The following is a 22,487-nucleotide window of genomic DNA, read 5'->3' as shown; positions in this document are numbered from 1 at the left end:
TCCATTAATATTAATCGGTTAAAACTCTCTTTAATGCATTTCTATCAAGTAATTTAAATATGTAAAAGTTTTCTTCGTGCATGTATTAATTACTTTTCTTTGGCTGTGATAAAATATTATGACCAAGGAGACTTAAGAATAAGTTTACTTTGGGTTACAAGGCTGTGGCAGCAGCGAGATATGTCAGCAGGCAGGCACAGTGTCAGGGAAAGGATACATTTATAACCACCAACAGGACGCAGAGAGTGAACAGGAGTATCAAAGGACTTCTAACTAGCAAAGACTTCCAGCGGTGTCTGTGTCATACTTCCTCCAACTCTGAGCATTCTCACTAAGTGGGGATCAAGTGGTCAGAGAGCAGAACCAATAGGGGAGAAGCATTTTCATTTAAACCACTACAGTATATAAACACTGACGTTAAAAATAGTTAAGGAATTTTCCGACAAATTTGGAAGCATTTTTCCTTGTAAGAAAAAAAAAATCTTGTGTTTAAAAAAATCTGAACAGATATGAATTTGCATTTTTTGAAATTAATTTGCATGTGGGGACCGTTGCCTGCTACCTACAGAATCGCAGGTGAACATGGTTATTTCATTTATTCATCTGAGTGACTATTAAGCAAAGCACTGAGTCAGACATCAAAAAAAAACAAAAAACAAAAAACGAAACAAAAAGCAAAACTCATCAGTGAAGCAAGAGGGCTCTCACCTTGGGGAGGGAAAGATAAGTATATTCTACAATTCATGACTTAAAAGAGTACTGTAGTAAGTAGCAATGAAGAGATCCAGAGGGAGTGTTGGGTTTTTCCAAAAGATAAAGCCAGCAAGCCTTGTTAGGGGACTCAGCAAACCTCTGAACACTATCTAAGAATGGTCTAGAAGAGGACAGTGAGCTCCGTGTATCAACTTGGACAGAAGTGCTTTCAGGACAAGGGCCCTGGGATGAGACAATGGTAAAGAAATGAAAAGAAAGGCAGAGTGTGTAAAGCACTCAACAGGAGAGGGCTGTTAGCAGGGGCTCTGTGGGGAAACAGAGCTTTTCTTTCTCCACAGAGCAAGTCGGTCTGACAACACCTAAACTCCCCAGCCTAAACCCCTAAGCTCCTTCCTCACATGCTATGCAGAAGAATCTTTTCTGGAATGAGTGTTAAAGAGAGGTCAGCTATGCTGCCAGTTATCTATAGTCCTACCATTTGGTGGGTGGAGACCTGGAAATACAAGGTCATCCCCAGCTACATAGTAATTCCAATGGCCTTGGGGGCTACAGGAGATCCCATGACTGTGTCTCAAAGCAAACAAACAGAGACACTGACAACTGGAAAACACAAAGTCCATAATTAAAACACACTTTCTCGGCACGGTTTATTTCCTTTGCTATGCTATGTCAGGGGTCTCTGGGTAAGTATCAATAATTAGCGCTCTGGCTAAGATTCTACTCCAGATCACTTTTGCTGGATACTTGGTGGAGTCTTGCCACTGTAAACACATCCCAATATGCTCCTTGAACCATCAGTTAGGGCTTACAGGTCAGGAAGGATGGTGATAGAAAAAGAAAATTAGTAGTCAATGTGAACCAAAATCCAAATAAAAACCACTGGCTTAATGGTGCAATAGACAACACCACCTTCCACAACTTTAAAAGTTCACTGTATTTCCGCCATCCGGGTGCAGTTTAGGTCCCTCAGAATCAGTATAGATGCAGATACAAAGCAGTGATAACCCAGTTTGTTGTCCTCTATGCTGAGGGTGTTAAATGAGCACCAGTAATTATTCCTTCGTGAAGGAGAGATGGTGACTCCAACAAGTTGGTTCTCACTTGTTGAGATACTGACATCTGATGTCCCAGTGTCATCCTTACGCCTCCTCCAGTGTACTAGATGGGGTGAGGAAAAACAGTCACCGAGGAGTAGATGTAGGTGAGATTTGCTATTTAAATGAGAAGTATCTTTAAATGAGAAGAACATCCACAGTAGAGATACGTCACGTGAGCTGTGGATGGATCGAGGGCTACAACATTTAAGTTCCCTCAGTGTCTGAAGGAGGTCCTGAGTTAAGAGGTCTCTGTCCCCTCCCAGGCAGTGGCAGTAGTTTCTGGTTTCCCACTGAGCACAGAGTCAGTTGGCCACCATATGAACTATCCACAGCCTTCACTGGGCTCTTTTCTGTCAGATGCTGTGGGGGTATGGGAAAGGAGGCTGGATGAGGGTGTAGACGTGATCTCCTTCCTTCCCGAGGCTCTGTTAGCCAAGCTTGTCAATTGGAATGGTGCTACTCTCAAGGGACCATCTGGAAATTCCTGAGGTGCGTCGTTATCACAATGATACAGAAGTTGCTATGGATACTTGGTGCTGCAGCCAGGGAAGCAACACATCTTGCAATGTGTGGGACAAGTTGTGGTCAATAAATAACGGTTCCTCAGTTCCTATATGTTCTAAATGTTCTACAGACCATTAGGTAGAAGAAAGATTTATTATTCTAGTGTTCAGTCTTATCTGCGTTTTTATATAAGAACCAATACTTTAAAAAAGTATGTTTTAATTTATACTGACTTTTTTCCAGGAATGTAATTATTGTATATATTGAAGACAGATTGTACGTTGCTTCAGCTTTTAATTAAACCAGAACTGATCACCAGTTCTATGAGGCCATTTCTGAAACGTATTTCACTGATAGCAATATTGCCTAGGGCACATGTCTTGCCTTTATGTAGTTCTATATAATAGAGAAAATGTTGGACAATGACATTTTATCATCTCCTTTGGCCATATCTGAGTGTTTATACCATAAAAATTAATTTGATAGCAAAATATTGCTATTTCTAGCCTTTTTCATTGTGGTTGTAGTACGATACAGCATTTTAGAATAATGGGATGCAGTATGCTCAGTGGAAGAGGAATGAGATGGAGACCGCCCTTCAATATATGTGCTGGAAACTTAATCCCTGGATAACAGTTGTGAGGCAGGGCCTGGTGAAGGAGGTATGACTCTCAGGAGTTCTGTCCTTACAAATACCCTAATGCCACTATTAAAGGACATGTGGGAGTGGAGGTGATCTCTCTGCTCTTCATGTGAGACAGTCTTTTCTGTCACTTCTCTCTCTGCCTTCCAGCTTCCATCACGAGGTGACATAACAAGAGTGCCTTTAGTAGATGCTGTGATCTGGTCTTGGAGTTCCAGACTCCCGACTGTGAGAAAAAAAAATAAACTTCAAAAACTCCTGGTCTCTGGTATTTTGTTATAATCTGTTACAGTTATGACCTGGCGTTTTCTTATGGTTCAAGGGGAAACTAAATCTGAAAGAGTTGGTGACTTCTAGGCTTATAATGTCCCTTCCCTGTGGGTTAAACGAAGGTTGATTCAAAAGAGTAAGTGTTGGGGAATTTTTTTTAGTTAATTGTCACTTACATTTAAATGTAAATAGAGAAATCCAATCACTGGAATAGCTACAATGAGTGACACTTTTTTATACTGACAAATCCTTCAAAGAACAGCAGGGAAGGAACTCCATTACTATTGTCACTGGATGTTCTCATAGGAAGATATGGAGCCCTTACAGCTATTGTGTCTGATGGCCATCAACCTTCACCCATTAGGAGCAGCAGGAAGGTGGAGTTGCCATTGTGTGGATAACTAGTTGTTGGTAAACCTACAACTGCTTTCCTTGCAAACTGAGGCTGTTAACGACTCTTCTGTCTTTTTCAACGTTATTCTGAGAGTCTTGGGGTACATTAAGCAGAAGTGCTCTGTAGTGACAAGAAATATGGTTATGCATTTTCTTGCCTTCTGCAGTATCCAGGCACATGCTGTGCGTATAATAATAACTCATAATTCATGTAGGTTGGTCGAATGTGTTCCCCCTTTTCCTCTTGTAAAGCATAGACACTAGAGACTTGTGACTTGGATTATATTTCTAATGGATACTGCCTAATTTCTTCGTATTTGTATATGAGGTACCTGAAAACCTATGTATTATTAATCTCCCAAGAACCAATTATTAAAAATGAACTAAAAATAATCCAAGAGAGGCTGAATATGAGTACTAAAAGGCAGATTGATCGAGAGTAGATTTCTAGGTGGGACACACCAGGACGAGGGTTAATTAAAACCCCTGTGGAGAAGTCTGGAGCTAATCTCAAAGGCTGAGAGGAGGTTGGTTAGAACACAATGCACATCATGTCCTTCAGGACATCTTCCTGACCCCGAGTAGGATATTCACCTTCGACTCTTGTCTGTGCAGGGTCTCCACTATTACATTAGTTCTAAAGCTTTCGGTCACAAAATATCAGGCTTTTGCTGAGAGCTAAGAGTGGGGCTCTGAAGTGAGCCCAATTGGCTGGATGGGTGGTTCCAAGCAAAACCATTTACAGGGCAGAACACCAGCCTTTTCCCCATCCTAGAAGACCCTCACAGGGGAAAGGGCATGGTGGTGTTATTAACTGCTGCTAAGTATAGGCAGAGAGGAAACAAAAGCCTGGCGTACTTAATCTGCTTCTCTAAATTATCTTTTTCTCAATTAAAGGCATTGGTGATTGTTGTTATCTCCTTTTACGTTGTTCCTTGTTCCTTCTGCAAACTAAGGGTCTGTCACCCTTTGGTTATCTTGAGAGACTCCCCTCCCCCATAATTAGACGTCATGTGATGTGTCCTTCCATCTGGCTTTCACATAAATGAATTCATAGTGTCTTTTTATTCCCTTCTCTATGCTATCCACCTTCATTAAATCCAATTCAAGTTCCTATATTTCCAAACAAATCGATAGTAATCTTCTGGGACACCTTCGAATTTGCTTGTGAGCCACTATATTTTATTGAGTATTTTATCTGTATAGTAAATCAGTGACCTTGAAGGTCGTCTTTAATCATCGGGAAGCAGTTTGTGGTTGCAAAATTGGATAAAGAACTGTCTGTACACAACTATATACCATTATATATAAGCAAGTCAGACAGTAAGCGCTATTAGTACAACTTTGAACACATCAGTTCAGCTAGATCTGAAGTTGAGTATCTTCCAAATAGCTGAACTGAATCGACTTAGGTCTCTTCCTCAATTAAAAACACTGAGATTTCAGATCATAAAGTCTCAGTGTCCACTCTTTTTAGCATTCAACCTTACTATTTCCCATTTAACATGCATCAAATCCTGTAAGAAAAACCCTGTCAAATTATTAACAGTCATTCGCACTCCTGAGAACGTTTTGACATGTACAAATTGTAGTCACCCGTTTTCTCTTGAAACACAACTTTGAGATAAAATAATTTTACTAGCACTTCCTTAATGCTTCTGTTTGTTTTTTTTTCTTTATTTTATGGCCTTTTCTAGAAGTATACTTTTCTCCAACCAATTTAAAATCTTTCCTGTAACAGTTCTTAGAGCATTTGAAAAGATTACATGTGTTTTTATGGATATATGCATGTGTGTGTTACAAGCTGTTGTGAGCCATTTGTCATGGGTTCTTGGAACCAATCCTGGGTCCTATAAAAGACAGTAAACATTCAATCTTTGAGCCATGTCTTCAGACCCTTAAAGCATTATTATTCTCAAATTATTTTGATATATTTTCACATAATTCTAAACAAAACTCATTAGGTTAAAGTAAGTGCCTAAGTACCTTCTGAGCCAGAAAGGGTTTTACATCATCACAATTTTGCATTTTTAACTTCTTAATTAAAGGTGACTGCTCTCTATATTCTGTGTGATTAGTGTGCACACGTCTTGTTTATTTAGTAATACATGTTTAAATCTTGAGCAAATTTTAACAGATTAAAAAGTTGAGGGATAGCGCACAAAATCCCAGTTGTCAACTGATGGTCAAGAAACATCAATCATTTCAGTGCCTGTTTTGGATAACTTTTAACTCATTATCTCTCTCTCTCTCTCTCTCTCTCTCTCTCTCTCTCTCTCTCTCTCTCTCTCTCTCTCACACACACACACACACACACATACTTTCTGTTAATCTTTTCTTAAGACTATGTTTTATAATTGTGACAATATGATCACATTTTGTACTCTTATCAAAGATCCATGATAGTATCATTAAAAAATCTCTCTATGATTGGTTTGAGAAAAAAAGATCCAAGTCAGATTAAAACATTAACTTTTTTTGAGGAAGGACACATAAAGCCATGCAATTCATTTTCTTCTCCCAAGTCTCACACTCTCACTCAACAATTTGCAGAATCCAGGTAGGTCTTGGTGTTTTAAAATAGACTGTTCTGTCCTGGGTATTTCTTTCCTGTGAATGCCAGTGATGTTGACTGTGACTTTTTTATGGGAAGTGTAGTGTTTATATTTTTGCTTTGTTACATAAAGATGTAAATAGAGTCAGGCTACTCTCATGTTGCTGAAGTTATCAGTGTGTTTAGTTTTTGTTAGGTGGTTCCATTATGAAGTTTCCCATACAATATTTTAATGAGCCATTGATCATTTTAGCCTCCATCTCATTCATTGCCAATCTCAAAATGTTAGTATTTAAAAAAATAGAATCCATTTATTAGAATTGTGAAGAGAAGAATTTGTTTCGTCAGTTTCTGATTTATCCCAATGTTCTATTTAAATAATATTTAAATTTTTTTACTAAATCTGATGGGTACATGCCCCTTTTCCATTTTCTCTTCTTCTTGGGACCTATCTAAGAAGAGACTATATTTCTCTCTTTGAAAAAATTTTGATATAAATATATATTGTAAGGACATTGTGTTAGAAGCTTCTTAGAAAATAATATTTGTAGTGAGATCCTGTGTTTCCTAGGAGGATAGTTTTCTATTTATAGGCACAAATATAGCTATATAACATACACCTAGAAATTCTGAAAAGTTTTTCAGTTGTGTAATTATATTTATTAGTTTTAGGTGGTAATATCTGTATAGATTTCTTTTTGTAGATTTTCTCTCTGAATATACTACTGTTTACAAAAACAATAAATTTTATGATTTTATATATATATTATATCAAATATATGATATAATCTATAATCAGAAAAAATACTTATTTAATTGTGGGATAAACCTTGCAAGTCACACACCAGTTTGCATGGGAAGAAGACTCTTCATTGTCATCTAAGTGTAATACAAACTACTGAATTCCCCATATGTTTTTGCACAGATCACACAGAGGTAGGGAACATTTTGTGCATTACTGTGCTCTACAATCCAATGCGTCAATGTTTACTGATTTGTTCACTTATTTATTTATGTTTGTTTGTTTGTTTGTTTGTCTGAGATGGAGTTCAGTCTATAACCCAAGCTGATATGGAACTCCCTAGGGAGTACAGACCAGTCTTGAACTTTCAGCTATCCCTCTGCCTCAGTCTCCCAGATGTTGTGGTTATAGGTATGGGCCACTCTACTCAACTCCAACTTTTGAAGTGTAATATGCAGACCTTATCCTCTATGAAACTGCTGACTGTGCACAGTGGGGTGGTGCAACAACAACAGCAGCAGCAACAACAACAACAAAAAGATTTGCACCAAAGACTCTTATTTTTCATGCATGAACTCCACACATGGTCTATGCTCAGAGGTCCGATAAATATTATGCTATATAATCTTTAGCACTGCCCTCTTTCACGAGTTTAATACACTTATTGTATAGGTGACAGAGATGCATGCAAGCTTCTGAGTGAATCTCACACCTAGGCTTACTTTTATCCTCCTGTTCTCCCTCACCTGTCTGACCACCACAGCTCAGCCTTGATGACTCAGTTTCTACCTTTCATGTCTTACCTGATAAGCTTTAAGGACACTGAGATTATCTTACCTAATACTGTCACCACATGCTGCTCACAACATGAGCTTAGGCTACCAGTGTTTAATTCCCTAAGGAATATGCTTCCCCTTCCTGATACAAAGACAGCAATAAATTTTAAGTTAAACACACTGAATTGTTTTGGTTGCCTAAGCACAATGTCACTCCATGAGTCAGTTATACACAGGAAGCGTCCTTCATTAAATTAAGAAGTAATTGAACTACCCTGAGCATTAGTCTTGAAATACCCATTCATACACCCCAATGTAAAAGGAGGACAGAAAATCTGAAAAGATTGCTGAATTTCAGTGAGTTGAAGCTTAGAAAAAGATTACAAATTCTAGATGAATTGGATACCTTTAGCAAATTATGACAAAGCATATATTTTATTTAATACTTATTAACAAAAATTAATATCCATTTATCTGCATCATGCTAGGAAAGCTTGAAAAATAAGACATTTTGAAAATACTCAACTAACTATAATGTATGTTCTTTTAGATAAAAACTCAGCAGGAAGCATACAAAGACAGAGAACTCTTCAACTAAAGAAGAAATGGACTGGGATTCACTTCAACAGACTGACCTAGTTCTGAGGCAGGGGAGCTGTAAATACAGGGCATGGAAAAAGAATCAGAGTGGCGTGCGGGGCCAAGTGCTGTCCAGGGATCCTCTGCCTTGTCCACGAGAACTCTGTAGTAAACCAATCCTTGCACATTGCAAAGCCAAGTAAATCAGAGCTTTGGTGGAACTCTGTGGACCCAAGCCTGACAACATCTGCCAATCAAATTCTCCTGAAATCCCGGGAGCTTCATCAGACCTTTCTCTTAAACCAGCTAGGAAGAGACAGTCAAACCTCTCTGTTCCACGGAGGTGGAGAGATTGCACAGAAAAGGCACTCTGTAAAAAATACATCACTATGTGAAATAAAGCAGAGTTGGAATGTTAACTGCCGATCGATCTTATGACGCTAATACGTGCTTCCCCCATATCCAACTTGGTTACCTCACAGTGAACATCCCTCCAAACAAACTGTTTTATAGGGCTAATGTGGGTTTCTCTGTTTACGGTTCTTCACTTATAGCAACAAACAATACAGTTTTAATAAAATGTTCTGCCTTCGTGGAGCTTGCATAAATAGACTAAAATTATAGATGGCAAGAGTTGTGTTGTATATCCGCTGGACTTGATGTCCTATGAAAAGCTGCTGTGCATGGAAAACAATGTCGAGACAGTGTTCAGCAGGGGCGTGGTTCTGAAGCTTGTGGCTGATGGTAGACCCAGGAGCTTGCCAAGTTCGAAGTGAATTTATAATTTGGCATAATATAGCGAAGTCAATTGTATAGGAGACACTCAGATGTGGATCTCAGAAAGCAAACAGAAGGAGCTGTTTACATCCGAGAGAAGGTAGGACACAGGGTGAGGTCATTAACATATTTCTCTATTCTGCACTGCATTTCAGTTCTGTTTCTAGCCAGGGTCTGCCCATGGTAGAGACAAGACACAAAGGACCCAGAAACCATAGCACACAATAAAACGTGAGAAGACCTAAGATATTTATCCTGAGAGATTAAAGAGTAAACACATTACAAGTAAATATATTTGATATGGTTCCAGATGGCAAATTTCAATGAATGAGCAAGTATAAACCTTACTAAAATTCTAGCTCCTGTCTCTTTTTTTTTCTTTGAGAAATATCCTTCTCTCTACTGCTGACTGACCCTTACACCAAAGCCAACATTCCTTACCCTGTTCAAATTTTCCCTGTAGCACACAATTTCTGTCAAGTCTATTTTTATTTATTATGTCCTGTTCTGGAATAATATAGCTTGCAAGGGAAGATGTTTAATAGCTTTTATTGTTACAGAATGTTGCAGAAGAGGGTCTGGCTCATGAATTTTTTTTTAAGTAAATAAATCAGAATATTCCAGAATGTGCAATGAACTGTAATATCAAGTGCGTTGTTTCTATCATAATTAATTGATGGATGGAAGACTTGCTTACTGTATCACTAATGCAATGAGTTTCTGTAGAAAATATATTTTTGGTGCTTGGGATTGAATCCAAAGCCTTATACATGTTACACAAGTATCCTACCGTGAGCTGCAACTTAGCTGCAATGGGAAACATGAAGAATTGAGTTGACTTGCATTATTTTTCTTTCTATGAAAATATATAGGTATTTTTTTAATACAGTCATTGTCGGTCAACTCGGTGCCTCAATCCTGGTTAGGCAACTCAAGTCCATCAGAGCTGATTCATATATTGGACCAAGGCTGCTACTGTGGAAAATATATCAAATGATCCAGATATTAATATGAGTTGATGATAGATATAAAGGTAAAAACTGATCAGTTCTAGGTAATTTTTTTTTCCAAAATAAAGTTCCAGTCTTACTAAGATTATGAGAGTAATTTAGGAGTCCTAGAACAGTCCATTTCAGATTATTTCCTATAATTCTCCTTTCTCTGGTACAAACTAGTGGGACCTGCTCTTGCAATAGACCATCTTCCAATGAAGCTGGTTGTCACTGACATTCAGAATGCTGTGTGAGGAAAGTCGTCTTCTAAGCCATGGGATTTTTCACCGGGTACTCAAGAGAAGTGAGAAATGGCACCTGTTGATGACGTGTTTTGGAACAAACAGATTTCCCATTCTGTAACCACTAATCTTCATACTTCGCAACCACCATTTCCTTTGATGGGAGGATGTATGCAATGGCTATGAGAAAGCCTTATCCTGGGCTTTGTTACTGGTTAGTGGGCCAGAAAGGGAAATTTATTGCTGAATGAAAACATAAATGAATTCTCAGAAAAGGAAATGGATACAATGGTGAGATTAAACTTACCATTCAATGTCTAATGCCCCTGAATTCTCAGTACTTCTGAAGGATTTAGTACTGTTTCTTGTGCTTCCTCTAGAGTTTGTAGTGTTTTCTCAAATAAGGACCGTGAGATCCGTCCTCACTAAACTGGCTAACAGTACTAACAGTTAATATTTATTCAATATTATCCACCATTGCTCAAGATATTTACAAATTTGGCATTTAAAAAACTTTCTAAATAGCCTTTTGACTTAGGTACTGATGTCACCTCTCCTCTGGACTTAAGAGAATAGAAGCACCTAGACAGGTTGAATATACCAGGCAATTTTTGTCAGAAGCTCTTGGCTACAATGTTAGACTGTAAAACTTTCTGAATCTTGACAAGCATCCATGTTTGTGAGCCTTTATCAACACTGTGAATAAATACATCCCAATGAGGATCTGGATCTACTGAGGACATTTGTGGAAAGAGGAAGTCATAACAGGGACATAGCACAGCTATTGTCTTGCAGAGAAATAGATATACTGCCCTGAATAAGTGTCCTGTCTTAAATTATCTTAACTTCGACAAAAGTCAATACATATTTTAAAATGTGTGGATCAATGCCTTAGATCAGCAGGAGTCAAGCTTTGAGGACCCCTCTCCTTTTAAAACTTATCCTGAGCTCTAAATAACTGCTATTTATGTGAATTATGTCTATAGATATTAATATTAAAATTAAGTAGAAGCTATAGTACAATCATTCATCTAGAAATAATATTATATTCACGGCATGTTAACGTAAATGACATATTTCTTTTAAAGTCACTGCTTTCTCCAGGGGGAGAGATGTGTGTGCAGTTCAGCAGTAGAACACACGGAACCCTGGCCTTGGTTCCTAATCAGGCAAATCAAAACCAAAGCAAACAGAGGAAAAATAAAACACAAATGTGCACTTTTCAAAACTCAGCCAGTGATAGGTGTCTGTTTACTGTCAGAGAAGGTCTCTGATGCTTGGCCCAGGCAAAGCGAGGCAGACGCTCACTCATAGCTGTCCCTCCACCTTATCTGCTGCAATGCTACAAGGCAGCTGACCTTTGGAAAACTCCAGTGTCCGAGAGTGTGAAAGTGAAAATGAAGAAGTCAAATAAGGTCCCTGTCACACTGTGAAGCTATTTATCATAGCCTTTAAGATTCCCTTGGAAACTCTTCAGGTTTAATGGGGGAGGTCATCAGATCAAAATTTTGAAAAATGGAAAAATGATTGGCCAGAGAAAAACAGCAGCAGCAACAACAAAACAGAAGAAAAGAAAACAAAACATGCCCCACCCCCAAGCCTAACAAAGCAACCAAGAAAAGAGAGACCCAAGGGCTTTCTGTGTAGTTAACAACATCAAGCCCCGGACTTACTTATTGTCAATGGTTTAATCTCCAGAGCTAGGACGCCTCTCAAATTTTAGAGATTTGAGGAAATTTTCCTGCCCTAAACACTTTGAATTGAACAGGGAAATTGTGTAATTATATTATGACCTCAAAAGTGAGAATAAATCCTTTAAAAAGAACTAAAAATAAATTTTAAAAATCCATAACCAAATTATTAGCAAGTTTAGCCTAAGAGCTTTTGTTTTGGCCAAAGCATGAAAATAAACAATGAGAACTGAAAGCACTGTATAGAGGACACTGAAAACATTTTGAGGTAAGTCTGGAAACGTCTGGACTCCTATGGGAAAGTAAGGGGGTCTGTTTCAGGGTCTGTTTCTGACCTTTCCCTGGTCATGTCTTTCTCATATGATTTACCATGACCCATGGTCACTTGCATTCCTCAAAGGACGCCTGATGGTACTAACTCCAAGGCTGAAGGCAGTCATATCTCCCAGGGTCCATCACTCCCTGTGACGGCTGACAGGGGACTTTGTTTCTCTGCATTCACAAGGTTCAATTCTTGGCTCCTGCTGGTGCCAACTCCTTCATTTAGAAATGCAGATACGAAATCTTGTGAGGCTTACCTCAGTTGGGGAAGACTGAAAATAAATGAAAAAGACCCTAGCATTTGATAGTGAGAAGCCTCATTATTATTATTTTTTTAACGTTTAAACTTTAGGGGAAGGCAGTGACAAAAGCAGGATTTGGGCAAGGTGGTCACTGCACAAAGACTGGTGTTGCCCAGCTTTCTCTTTTCTTCTTATCAAGGAAAACCCATTGGGGTTTTCCAATCCCAGTAGGAGACACATTGCTTTAACTGTTTAGAAAAGTCATAGTATAGATAGCCAAAGACCACAGGCACTCTACCAACTCCATATTGATAAAACAAACTGCCTTTCCATTCTAAATTCCTTCTGTAGATCATACTTTGGTGCTGTCTGACTCCTTCAAGACTGTGAAATTAAGTGTTTGGCCAAGCCTGAGAATTTGTCAGTATTTGTAACCATTAAAGGAGAAAGCTAAGATGTTTAAAAAACAAAACAAAACAAAACAAAACAAAACCCAAAGAAACAAAAAACAAACAAACAAACAAACCCCAAACAAAAACCCACCGGGAGTGCTGATAGGAGTGAGGGAGATTCAAGGATCAGGGGTGGCTGAGTCCCTAGAAAGTATCCATCTTCTCAGGTTGAAATGAGGTTGACTTGGATCCAAATGAAGAGTATAGAAAAGAGAGTTTATGGCCAGGGATTTTATGACAGCCCACCGGAGGCTGTTTCACCTTTTTATAACGGTGTGCAGATCAACCTGGAGCTTATCCCAAGAGAATATGGTCTTGAAAGAGAATCAGAGCGGGTGGAAGCAGAGAGACGCGTGAGCAGAAAGTACTGGTGACTTTAACCAAGGGGCTACCAGTGCTCTAAGTGCGATTTTCCCCCCAAGCACAGATGATTGGACAGACAGCAGAGACTTAGTCCTGTACAGGAGTAAGGGGCAGTGCAGACTTCTCTTCCGGGGGGCTTTGGAATTGCTATAGATTGCCAGTGCCTATAAAAGCAAGAATGAGACTGAGGACCCCATCTATGAGAGGAGGCGGACTCAGCATTGACTGGCTAATTAATGCCTGCCCTAAAGCACGGCCTATCTGCAGAGTTCAGACAGCTCGGGAGACACCGAAGTTAGAAGAGGAGGCATGAGCGATGCGGGCAGTAGATAGATGTTCAGGCTCCATTCACACGGAGCAGCCTCAAGCCAAGCATCCTGGTGGGAAACTAATAGAATGTATATTAAAAATGATAACACAAGAAACGGCTCTGCTAACTGAAAGAGAGCAGCTGTCACACCCCATGAATGCTTTAGTTGCTCCCGCTGTTGCATCGGGACTGGGAACCGACTTCGGCAAATCTGGGAGACAGCAGACAAACTTTACCGAGCTGATATAGACCCACTGGATACCCAGGGTTCTCTGTAGAATGAGAGGGAGACGCAGGGGAATTGTGGATGCTCAGTTGAAGAAGTGGGGATGCTGCCTCTCCTTTATTTCAATTCAATCATTTAGTTAACTGACCCTGCTAGCTGGATCTGCAAAGAGAGGCAGAGATGAACCGGTCAAAATCATTGCCTTTTGAGAATCTCAAGGTCAGCAGGGACTCAGATGCAAAAATGAGCTGTCAAGGAACGATGGTACGGTTAGTTCTCACAAAAAGCAGAGAGGGAGCTGCCGGAAGGCTCCAGCAGAGCTCTTCCGGTCACCTGATGGCAAACAGAGACTCGGGCACAAAGGGACTTTTCAGGAGGCCTATGTCCTTACCAAAAGGAGGTGATGATGTGAGGGGGATAAGGCAGCTCAAGAAATGGACTGATTCCTGACATGTGTTTGTGCTGTGTGGTTAGAACGTTTAATGCATCCAGAAAGCCTGTGGGAAATAAAGCTCGAGAAACAAGGAACTCTAACAACCATCTCAATACAAATGAGGAAATTTAATTAAGGGATTGGAATAGGCAAACAAAACAATCGGGACCATCAAGGATGCCAACTGACTTTTGTGACCGTTTGGGTAAGAGAGACTTTGGTTTCTATATGTATATCGTGAAGCCTAAAGATTGAACATAATACGTTGACTCTGTAAGGAATTCCCAATTACCTCCAAAATGACCTGTAGCAGGCCCACACAGACGACTCCTGTACGTTACGGGACCATCCTTCCACTGAAGTGCACTGATCGCTTCATACGCAAAAGGTTCCATAAGCAGCTATGAAAACACCCAAAACCTTGAAAAGATGCTGTGAGGCAGGCATAAATATTACTTTGTGCTGAAGATGTGGATGTCTTAAAAGGCGGGCTTCTTACAATCTTTCCTCCTCGGTGAAGCTAAACGGCAAAGGATTTCCAAGAGTGAACGCCCACGACAGATTCTGAGACATGGTAACTTTTCAAAGCTTATCTTATTTGTAGCACCAAATTTAATGTATAATGCTTAGTTTTGAAAGGCCGAATGAATCAGTGAATAAAGTTAATCACGTAATAAATTTTAGACCTTCTTTTTACTTTTTCTTTTTAACATTTGGGACATATGATCATATACTCTACACGCTTATGTTTTTACCTACAGCAAACATACCATTGACCATAACAATGCCATGCAATAATTATAGCACTTCATATTTAAGTATGTTTAATGTTGTTCTCTGAATATAAGATCAGAGAGCTCATGAGTAATGGATTTATAAGGCAAGACCTTTTCAGCCTGTTTAAAGAGGCTGAGCTCCAGTGGTTTGCAAAATGTTAAATGTGTATTCTCCCAAGAAAGCCTTTGTGATACAGCCTTAGAATGGGGCTGAGGTTTCCTGTGCCGGCTGTCAGAACCCTCCAGAGATGTGAGCAAATGGGTTCAGCCTTTGTTTCTGGCTGCTTCTCAATAAAAACATCCACGTGATCCTTCCCCTCTCCCAATTCCGTCTCCACCGCATCATTTAAAGGGAGAGCATTTCTTGTCACGGAAACGATGCCTCAGAATCCATCTCTTTACTTTTCAGACAGTTGGCTGGCAAGAGAAGTTTTTCTCACTCTATTTCGAAGTTGAACTTGACTCCATTTTTCTCTGCTTTGCACACTTTAGCGACATGAGTAATGTGTCCTCTACTTGAACTGTTTGCTGCCTTTAAGGAAAAATGGAATGGGACAGTGGAATGGGACAGAAAAGAAGCACCAATCGAAAGGGGGAGGGGGAGGTGAACGCAAATATGCGGGTCGAAGTTCCCCATAGTCCAGAAAGGATGCTCAGTAATTTTTTTTTTTTTTTTTTTGCCGAGTACTTTCCCAAACCCTGGCAATTTTGTATATTTTTTGGAAGGTGTTAAGTACAGGGACTGGGAGTCAGGGCTGCAATGTATCAAGAACATCTCAGAAAGGTTCTGTGCAAGCACAGTTTCATTAACGTTCTAGTCCCTGTGCCCTCGGCACCCATGCTGGCAATCAAATAAGGAAAACCCAGTGATCGACAATTTCTGTTCTCTGTCTTTATCCACCCCTGTCACTTTCTAGTCACTTTCTACACCACACAGACACAGACACACACACCACACACACACACACACACACACACACACACACACACGTTAAGGACCACTGTATTATAGTAAGCCAACACCTACTGAAAGAATCAAGGATCTCTGGATTCCTGGCTACGAGCTGCGGAGTCCAGTGAAGGTGATGTGATGTCCACAGATCAAAGGTCCCAACAAATTACAACACTCATTCATTCTTTTTAATCTTCCAGTTTAAACCCTACAAAAGCAGCGTGAGTTTAGGTAATCAAATGTGTGTGTGTGTGTGTGTGTGTGTGTGTGTGTGTGTGTGTTAAGTCTGCGGTTTTGTTTGACTATGGAAATCCTGAGAGGATTTCTTTCTGTGACTAAGTTACTAATACACTTATCTTTTCCTTCTGAAAACCACACTCTGATAAGTTCCAAAGGGGACGAGAAAAATAAGGAGGGGCTTAAAAATATTTTATTTTTATGTCAGTGAGTGTGCGTGTGTGTTGTGTGAGTGTCTGTAATGGATACCCATGTATGGGTAGGTGCAGATGCAGGCCAGAAGGAGTAGTTTCTGGAGCTGGAGTGTGGTGAGTTGCCTGTTGTAGTTACCTGGAACTGAACTTGAACCCTTTGGAAGGACAGTAAGCACTCAAACTCTGAGTCCATAAAAAAAAAGTGTCTGGATTTTTGTAAATCATATACCAATGAATTTGATTCTCCAAGAAAACTTCCAAACCCGATCCAGTGCACAAATTTGGAATGCACACATAGTTAAAACATGTGTCTAATGTTGACTACTTACAATATTATTGTTGACTTAACATTTTACTGGGGGTTAATGATAAATTCTGTAACTTGTACGCAATTGCTCGAAAAATTTCAAAGTTAGTATATCTTAGCATATAATCATTTCCAGATTTAAAATTACTTTTTTGAATGGTTCTTTTATGTTTGGCTTTTTACACATAACTTCAAAGATTTAACTAGGATGATGTTGGATCCTGGACATTAAATTCAGAAATAGTAATTTTTGGTCATTTTTCTCAGATTTAAAGAAATTATAAATGCTTTTATATTTATCCATAATCTATCTATCTATCTATCTATCTATCTATCTATCTATCTATCTATCATCTATCTACCTACCTATTTCTCTGTAATTTATCTATGTATAATCTATCTATCTATCTATCTATCTATCTATCTATCTATCTATCTATCTATCTACTTACTTACTTAACTTTCTATCATCTCTTTCAGCAGCACCTTTTTATATAAGTTCAGGCTGGCCTGAGCAATCTTCCTAAACTTCAGTACCTACAGTCCTAGAATTACCTGTATGCACCATTATAACTGGCTTCATAAATATGCTTTAAATACTCACAACCCCTGTGGATCATCTGGTTGGATCCCTTATCTCCTGGGACCTTCGATGTAGTGTTGCAGATAGTCTACATAAGAGGAAGTACTGGATATTTATTTATTTATTTATTTATTTATTTATTTATTTAGGTCTGGGTTAGGAAGATAAAGTAGTCCAGGGGCATTAAGTAAGATTTTCATACCCCTGTCTCACGTCCTGCAGGCTTTATTTTTATTTAATTGGGGAAGAAAATAAGACGGAGTTGTTATCAATGAACATCGCTGTCTCAGTTTTGATCAGAAGGTGCTTTGACATTCATCAGTGTTCTAGCTTTATAAATAGCCTTACAGAATTACTTTCTGTCTCTTCTTGCCAGCCTGTCTGGTAGCTGTGCAAGTGCTCAGCCTCTGCTCTCGGCCAAGGACTGGTGACTGAGGTGCCGTGGCAGTTTCTTCTTGATGTTACCACCATCTGTTGACACAGCCATAAGAACCGAGACTGGTCCTTGATCAGGCCTCCATAGTGACTTGATCTAACTGCAGGATGGGACAAAGAGGACAGCAAAAGTCCCTGTCTATTCCCTTTAAGATTCTGATTGTCTCTGGTGCCAGGGGAGAAGCCATAGACATATATAGTCTTTAGAACTGAAACAAAATTTATCATGAAACATCAGAAAAGGAAGTCGAAAGTTTCTTCTCTTCCCCAAATGTGAACTACATTGCTTCCAAAGGTCAGGCTGCCTAGTATGGTCTTGATGCCTGCGTCTGTCTAAAATTCTTGAGTTGAAATCCTACTTCACTAGACGATATACAAGAGGCAAGGAAGTACTTAGGTCACAAGATAAAAGTGTTATTGGCGTGGAATGGCTCCAGAATGTACTTTTAAAAGTATGGCTAGTTCTGGATATATCAAGTACTTTGGAAACTTCCTCTTTTCCTATTTTGTGTCCACACGGAAATGAATCCTGAATACAAATGCTTGAAAATACAATCAACCACAGCCACGGCCATTTAGTTACAGTGCCATCCTTTAATGCTGGAGGAAAGAGGAAGTGCTTCCTTCGATCAGGGACAAAGGTTCTAAAAAGAAAAAAAAAAGTAGAATTGTGTGTGTGTGTGTGTCAGAGAGAGAGAGAGAGAGAGAGAGAGAGAGAGAGAGAGTGTGTGTGTGTGAGAGAGAGAGTCAGAGAGAGAGAGTGAGAGAGTGTGTGTGTGTTAGAGAGAGAGAGTGTGTGTGTGTGAGAGAGAGAGAGAGTCAGAGACAGAGAGATAGAGTCAGAGACAGAGAGACAGAGATGGAGGGGGGGTAGCGGGGCACAGGGCCAGAGACAGAGACAAAGACAAAGGTGGGGGGGATAGGGAGAAAGGGAGAAAGAGAGAAGAGAAGACAGCTTTTCATACAAACATCAGTCTTTTAAAGAATATGAGTTATGGACTGGAGAGATGACTTAGTTTATCAAGTGCCTGTCCTACAAGCATGAAGACCTAAGATCATATGCACAAAACCCATAGAAGAGCTAATATCATCATACCCACGTGTAACCTTTGCGTTGAGGGAGTAGAGACAGGCAGATCTTGGAGCTTCATGACTGTCTATTTAGCCTAACCCTTTGAGACAGGCACCTTCAGAAAGAGGCTCTGTTTGAAATGAATGATGATAGTGGGAGGCACCAATATCAATCTTTGGTCTTCATGTATGCACATACATAAATGTGTACAAATTTGTGCTACACCAATAAATTAAACATAAGAACACAAGCAGTTTTAAAAAAATACAACTGTGTGTTATTTGGGAGAAATGAATGTAATAAAGAAGAGAATTAATTGGTTCTGATCCATCTTTAAGTCATACTCCTATAAATTTCAGCATTGAATATCATCTCACACACATGTTAATGGCATCATGCAGCACAGAACTAAGGAACATGAAATAAGGAACTCAGCCATACCTGGGTTTAAATCCCCAACACATGTCAGATATGTAGATTCTTTTTTTTTCTTTTCTTTTTTCTTTTACGAAGGTCACTTCTCAGTGGCAAGACTGTTGATGTCAACTGAATTTGTAGAACGTAGAACATGTGGTAGGGAGACTGGGGAAGAGTAACTGCCAGTAACTGTTCCTGCCCTTTCTGTCTCCACAGGAACCACAAGTTGCTGTGGCCCAATAAATCTCAAACCACTGAGAAACCATGGTCTCTGCTCCTAGACTCCCCAGCAGAGGGATGAAGTGGAATGATTTGCTTAATTCTTCAAAAGCCACCAATAGGAAACTAATGGATCACAAATCTGAATCCCTCCAGACAGGTTGTTTTCACTGGCAGATACGAGCTGCCAAGTCTTTATTTCTCTATTCTTTTTCTCTCTCTCTCCATAAAACCTGGGATAGTCCCCACTACAGCACTCATTCTGCAAAGGAAGCCATGTGTCTGATGTCTAATGCTCCCTTGACCTTTGACTGCTAATTTCAGAAACAGAGTCATGTAGTTTAAAATTAGAACTTAGAGCAGGAAGTAACCTTAAACGAGAACAGTTCAAATTGTAAGGCACGTGACAAGCACCTGAGAAGCTCAAAATGGAGACTGCTGAAGGCCCATCCCCAATGAGTGCCTTTATGAAGAAGGGAGAGGCCTGACGTTCTTGCCTTTAGAAACTTAATTCTGTGTAAGCCCCTGGTGTGAAATACCACCTCTTCACATATATTCAATTGTATTTGTTTATTTAGTGTGTCGGGGGTGGGAGGAGGTTATTCACAAGCCACTGTGTATCTGTGAAGGTCAGAGGACAACTTGGGCGTGTGCATCCATTTGCATCCTGGGTCTCTAACCCAGGTCATCATGTTTGTTGGCAAGTGCCTCTATCTTTTACCTACAAGGCCAACTCACCAGCCCACTCAAAACATATTTTTAGCATCTGTTATTACTGGATGTAGATGCACCAAGGTCTTGCACGTTGAAACAAGTGTCCAAGTTTCATTAAAGGTTATCTAATAATTGACTTTCTGCCAATGCAAAGAATGCCCTGCTGCTTCTTCAGTGAAGGGCTGGGCTTGGAGACAGGGTGGCAGGTTTAGTAAAGAATAGCACTTAGCACTTAGCACTGTGAGACCCTCACCAAGAGGTTGTGCTTAAAATTCTTGCATTTTCAGTGTTCTACGAGTGTATTAAGCATGTGCACACACTGTTAGAAGTACTCCCAAGGGTCTTGTGGCATCACCTGTGAGACTAATAGTCCACCAAAGCTTCATTAGTTTTATAGGTCTGTCAGTCCTGGATATGTCTGTCCTAGTTGATATCTCTATTATGTGAGGTGAAGGCATGGAAGAAATGAACATATTAAGAAATGATCTGGATTCATTCATCTCGAAGGGGCAAACCTTGGATTTGGATGTAAGCAGCCCTTTCTCTGTGGATCTTGTTGCTTTTACTAGAGCATTGCCAAGCTCTTTATAGACACTTCCTGTTTTCTGAAAGCCACAAGAGGCACTGCTTGTCCTTACTTCCAGTAACACTGTTCAGTGTTCTTAGTGAATTGAACTACAAGACACAGCAAACAATTCAGTATTCTGTACTGTGAGGTCTATAACTCACTTTATATGTTTAAAATTTTTCAAATTCAATTTGTTATGCACAATCATGGTGTGTGTGTGTGTGTGTGTGTGTGTGTGTGTGTGTGTGTGTGTAATAATTGATGGAGTCTCTGGGTGATTAGAAGGAAGGAATAATGTTGATTCTCAGAAGCATATCGTTCAATAAGCCAAGGAGAAGCTAGAACACTAATCAAATTTGGAAACATGTAAAACCTAACATTCAGAATAGAGTTAAATTCTAACCTCCACCACAAAATAGCTCTAGTCAACAAATAAAAAACAAAACAACAGAACAAACAGAAAGGAAACAAAACCAATCTCATGGTTGCTCAGCACTGAGCTGAATAGGGCCCCTGAGTTTCAACTGCTTCGCATTGTGGTGACGTGTGATCACAGGACTACCTTATGGAACAACAAAGAAATGTCACATGAAAGCTTTCGACACATCATCCTGAAAGATATCTCTCTTGCTTATTTTGTTATTTTTTTTCTTTGTGTTGGTGTTCTGGGGAGAATGTAGAGAGAAGACTGGAACTTAAGTAACTGAAATTGTTCCTGAGAGCACTTTAAGGATGAGAAAAGAAGTAGATTAAAGGAATGGTGGTGGTGGCGAACCACTGTACCTGTCTTGAACTGCTTAGATGACAGAGAGAAAGGGAGAGAGGGAGGGAGGAAGGGAGAGAGAGAGAGAGAGAGAGAGAGAGAGAGAGAGAGAGAGTCTTATCCTAGTTTCTGTCATTTGTGGTTTAACTTAATCCTAATAATTCTTTATTGAGAATGTTGGCCTCAGTCATTATTCTGCTAAAAAAGATTCCACTGCAAAGTGTAGATGATTAATGTAATTTGACTAATTTGACTATATATATTTTTTCTTATGATGTATTTAAACAGATGTATCCCTCTAAAAAAGTTCTTCCTTGAGAAAACAGTAGTCTAATCGTAAGTGTACTAATGAGTGGTGCGTTAGCTTCTCCTTTGGACTGTGTAGGTAGTGCTGGGAGAGGCACCAATATTTTGCTTGAGTTCCAGGGGAGATTTCAATGTCAAATGACTTTATACAACGCCAGAGGAGTAGCGGTGTCAGCTTAGCACTCAGGGGTCCATGGGGGAAACAATGATCTTCATGGGTTCATTTGGATGGGATCTAACTTCCAGACCTTCCCCCATCCCCATCCTCCCTCCAGAAGGATGTTGGGCATGGGAGAGCAAGTCATAGAGAACAGCCTTGTTTCTATCTTGGGAGTTAAGTAAATTCTAATGAATCCATGAAGTTCTTGTCAGAGAAAGAATGAGATATCTGGCAATTAGAGAATGGAAGCCCTTTCCCATTTCTGCTTCTTCTCTATAATGTTCAGTTTGAGTTTGGTAAAAGAGAAGAGGCTGGTTGGTAGGAGACACTCAAGGAAAAACAAATTCCGACTCCCGTCTCCTTCATACCTGTTTGCTTCTGTCCTCATTTTTACCCTGCAAATCTTTAGCCCACAGACAACCTCAACTAAGCCCCAGGAAAGGGCTTACTTTTCCATGAAATC

General features: G+C 39.7%; 1 protein-coding gene across 6 annotated transcripts in view; it reads right to left on the bottom strand.

Moving 5' to 3' along the window:
• Slc8a1 (solute carrier family 8 member A1) overlaps positions 1-22,487 on the bottom strand; it is a 342,006-nt gene that overhangs the window by 293,386 nt on the left and 26,133 nt on the right. The window contains exon 1 of one of the 6 annotated variants that reach the window (XM_087552468.1): positions 19,319-19,797. The exons of the other annotated variants lie outside the window; for them this stretch is intronic. Within the exon in view, the coding sequence (XP_087408594.1) occupies positions 19,319-19,341 (23 nt within the window). The 5' untranslated portion in view covers positions 19,342-19,797. Of the gene's footprint in view, positions 1-19,318; positions 19,798-22,487 lie in introns of those variants that run through there. 6 annotated transcript variants of the gene reach the window in all.

This window comes from Rattus norvegicus, chromosome 6 (genome assembly GCF_021556685.1).
Source record: "Rattus norvegicus strain SHRSP/BbbUtx chromosome 6, alternate assembly SHRSP_T2T, whole genome shotgun sequence".
Classification (NCBI taxonomy): domain Eukaryota; kingdom Metazoa; phylum Chordata; class Mammalia; order Rodentia; family Muridae; genus Rattus; species Rattus norvegicus.
This window is presented reverse-complemented; position numbering and strand designations above follow the sequence as displayed.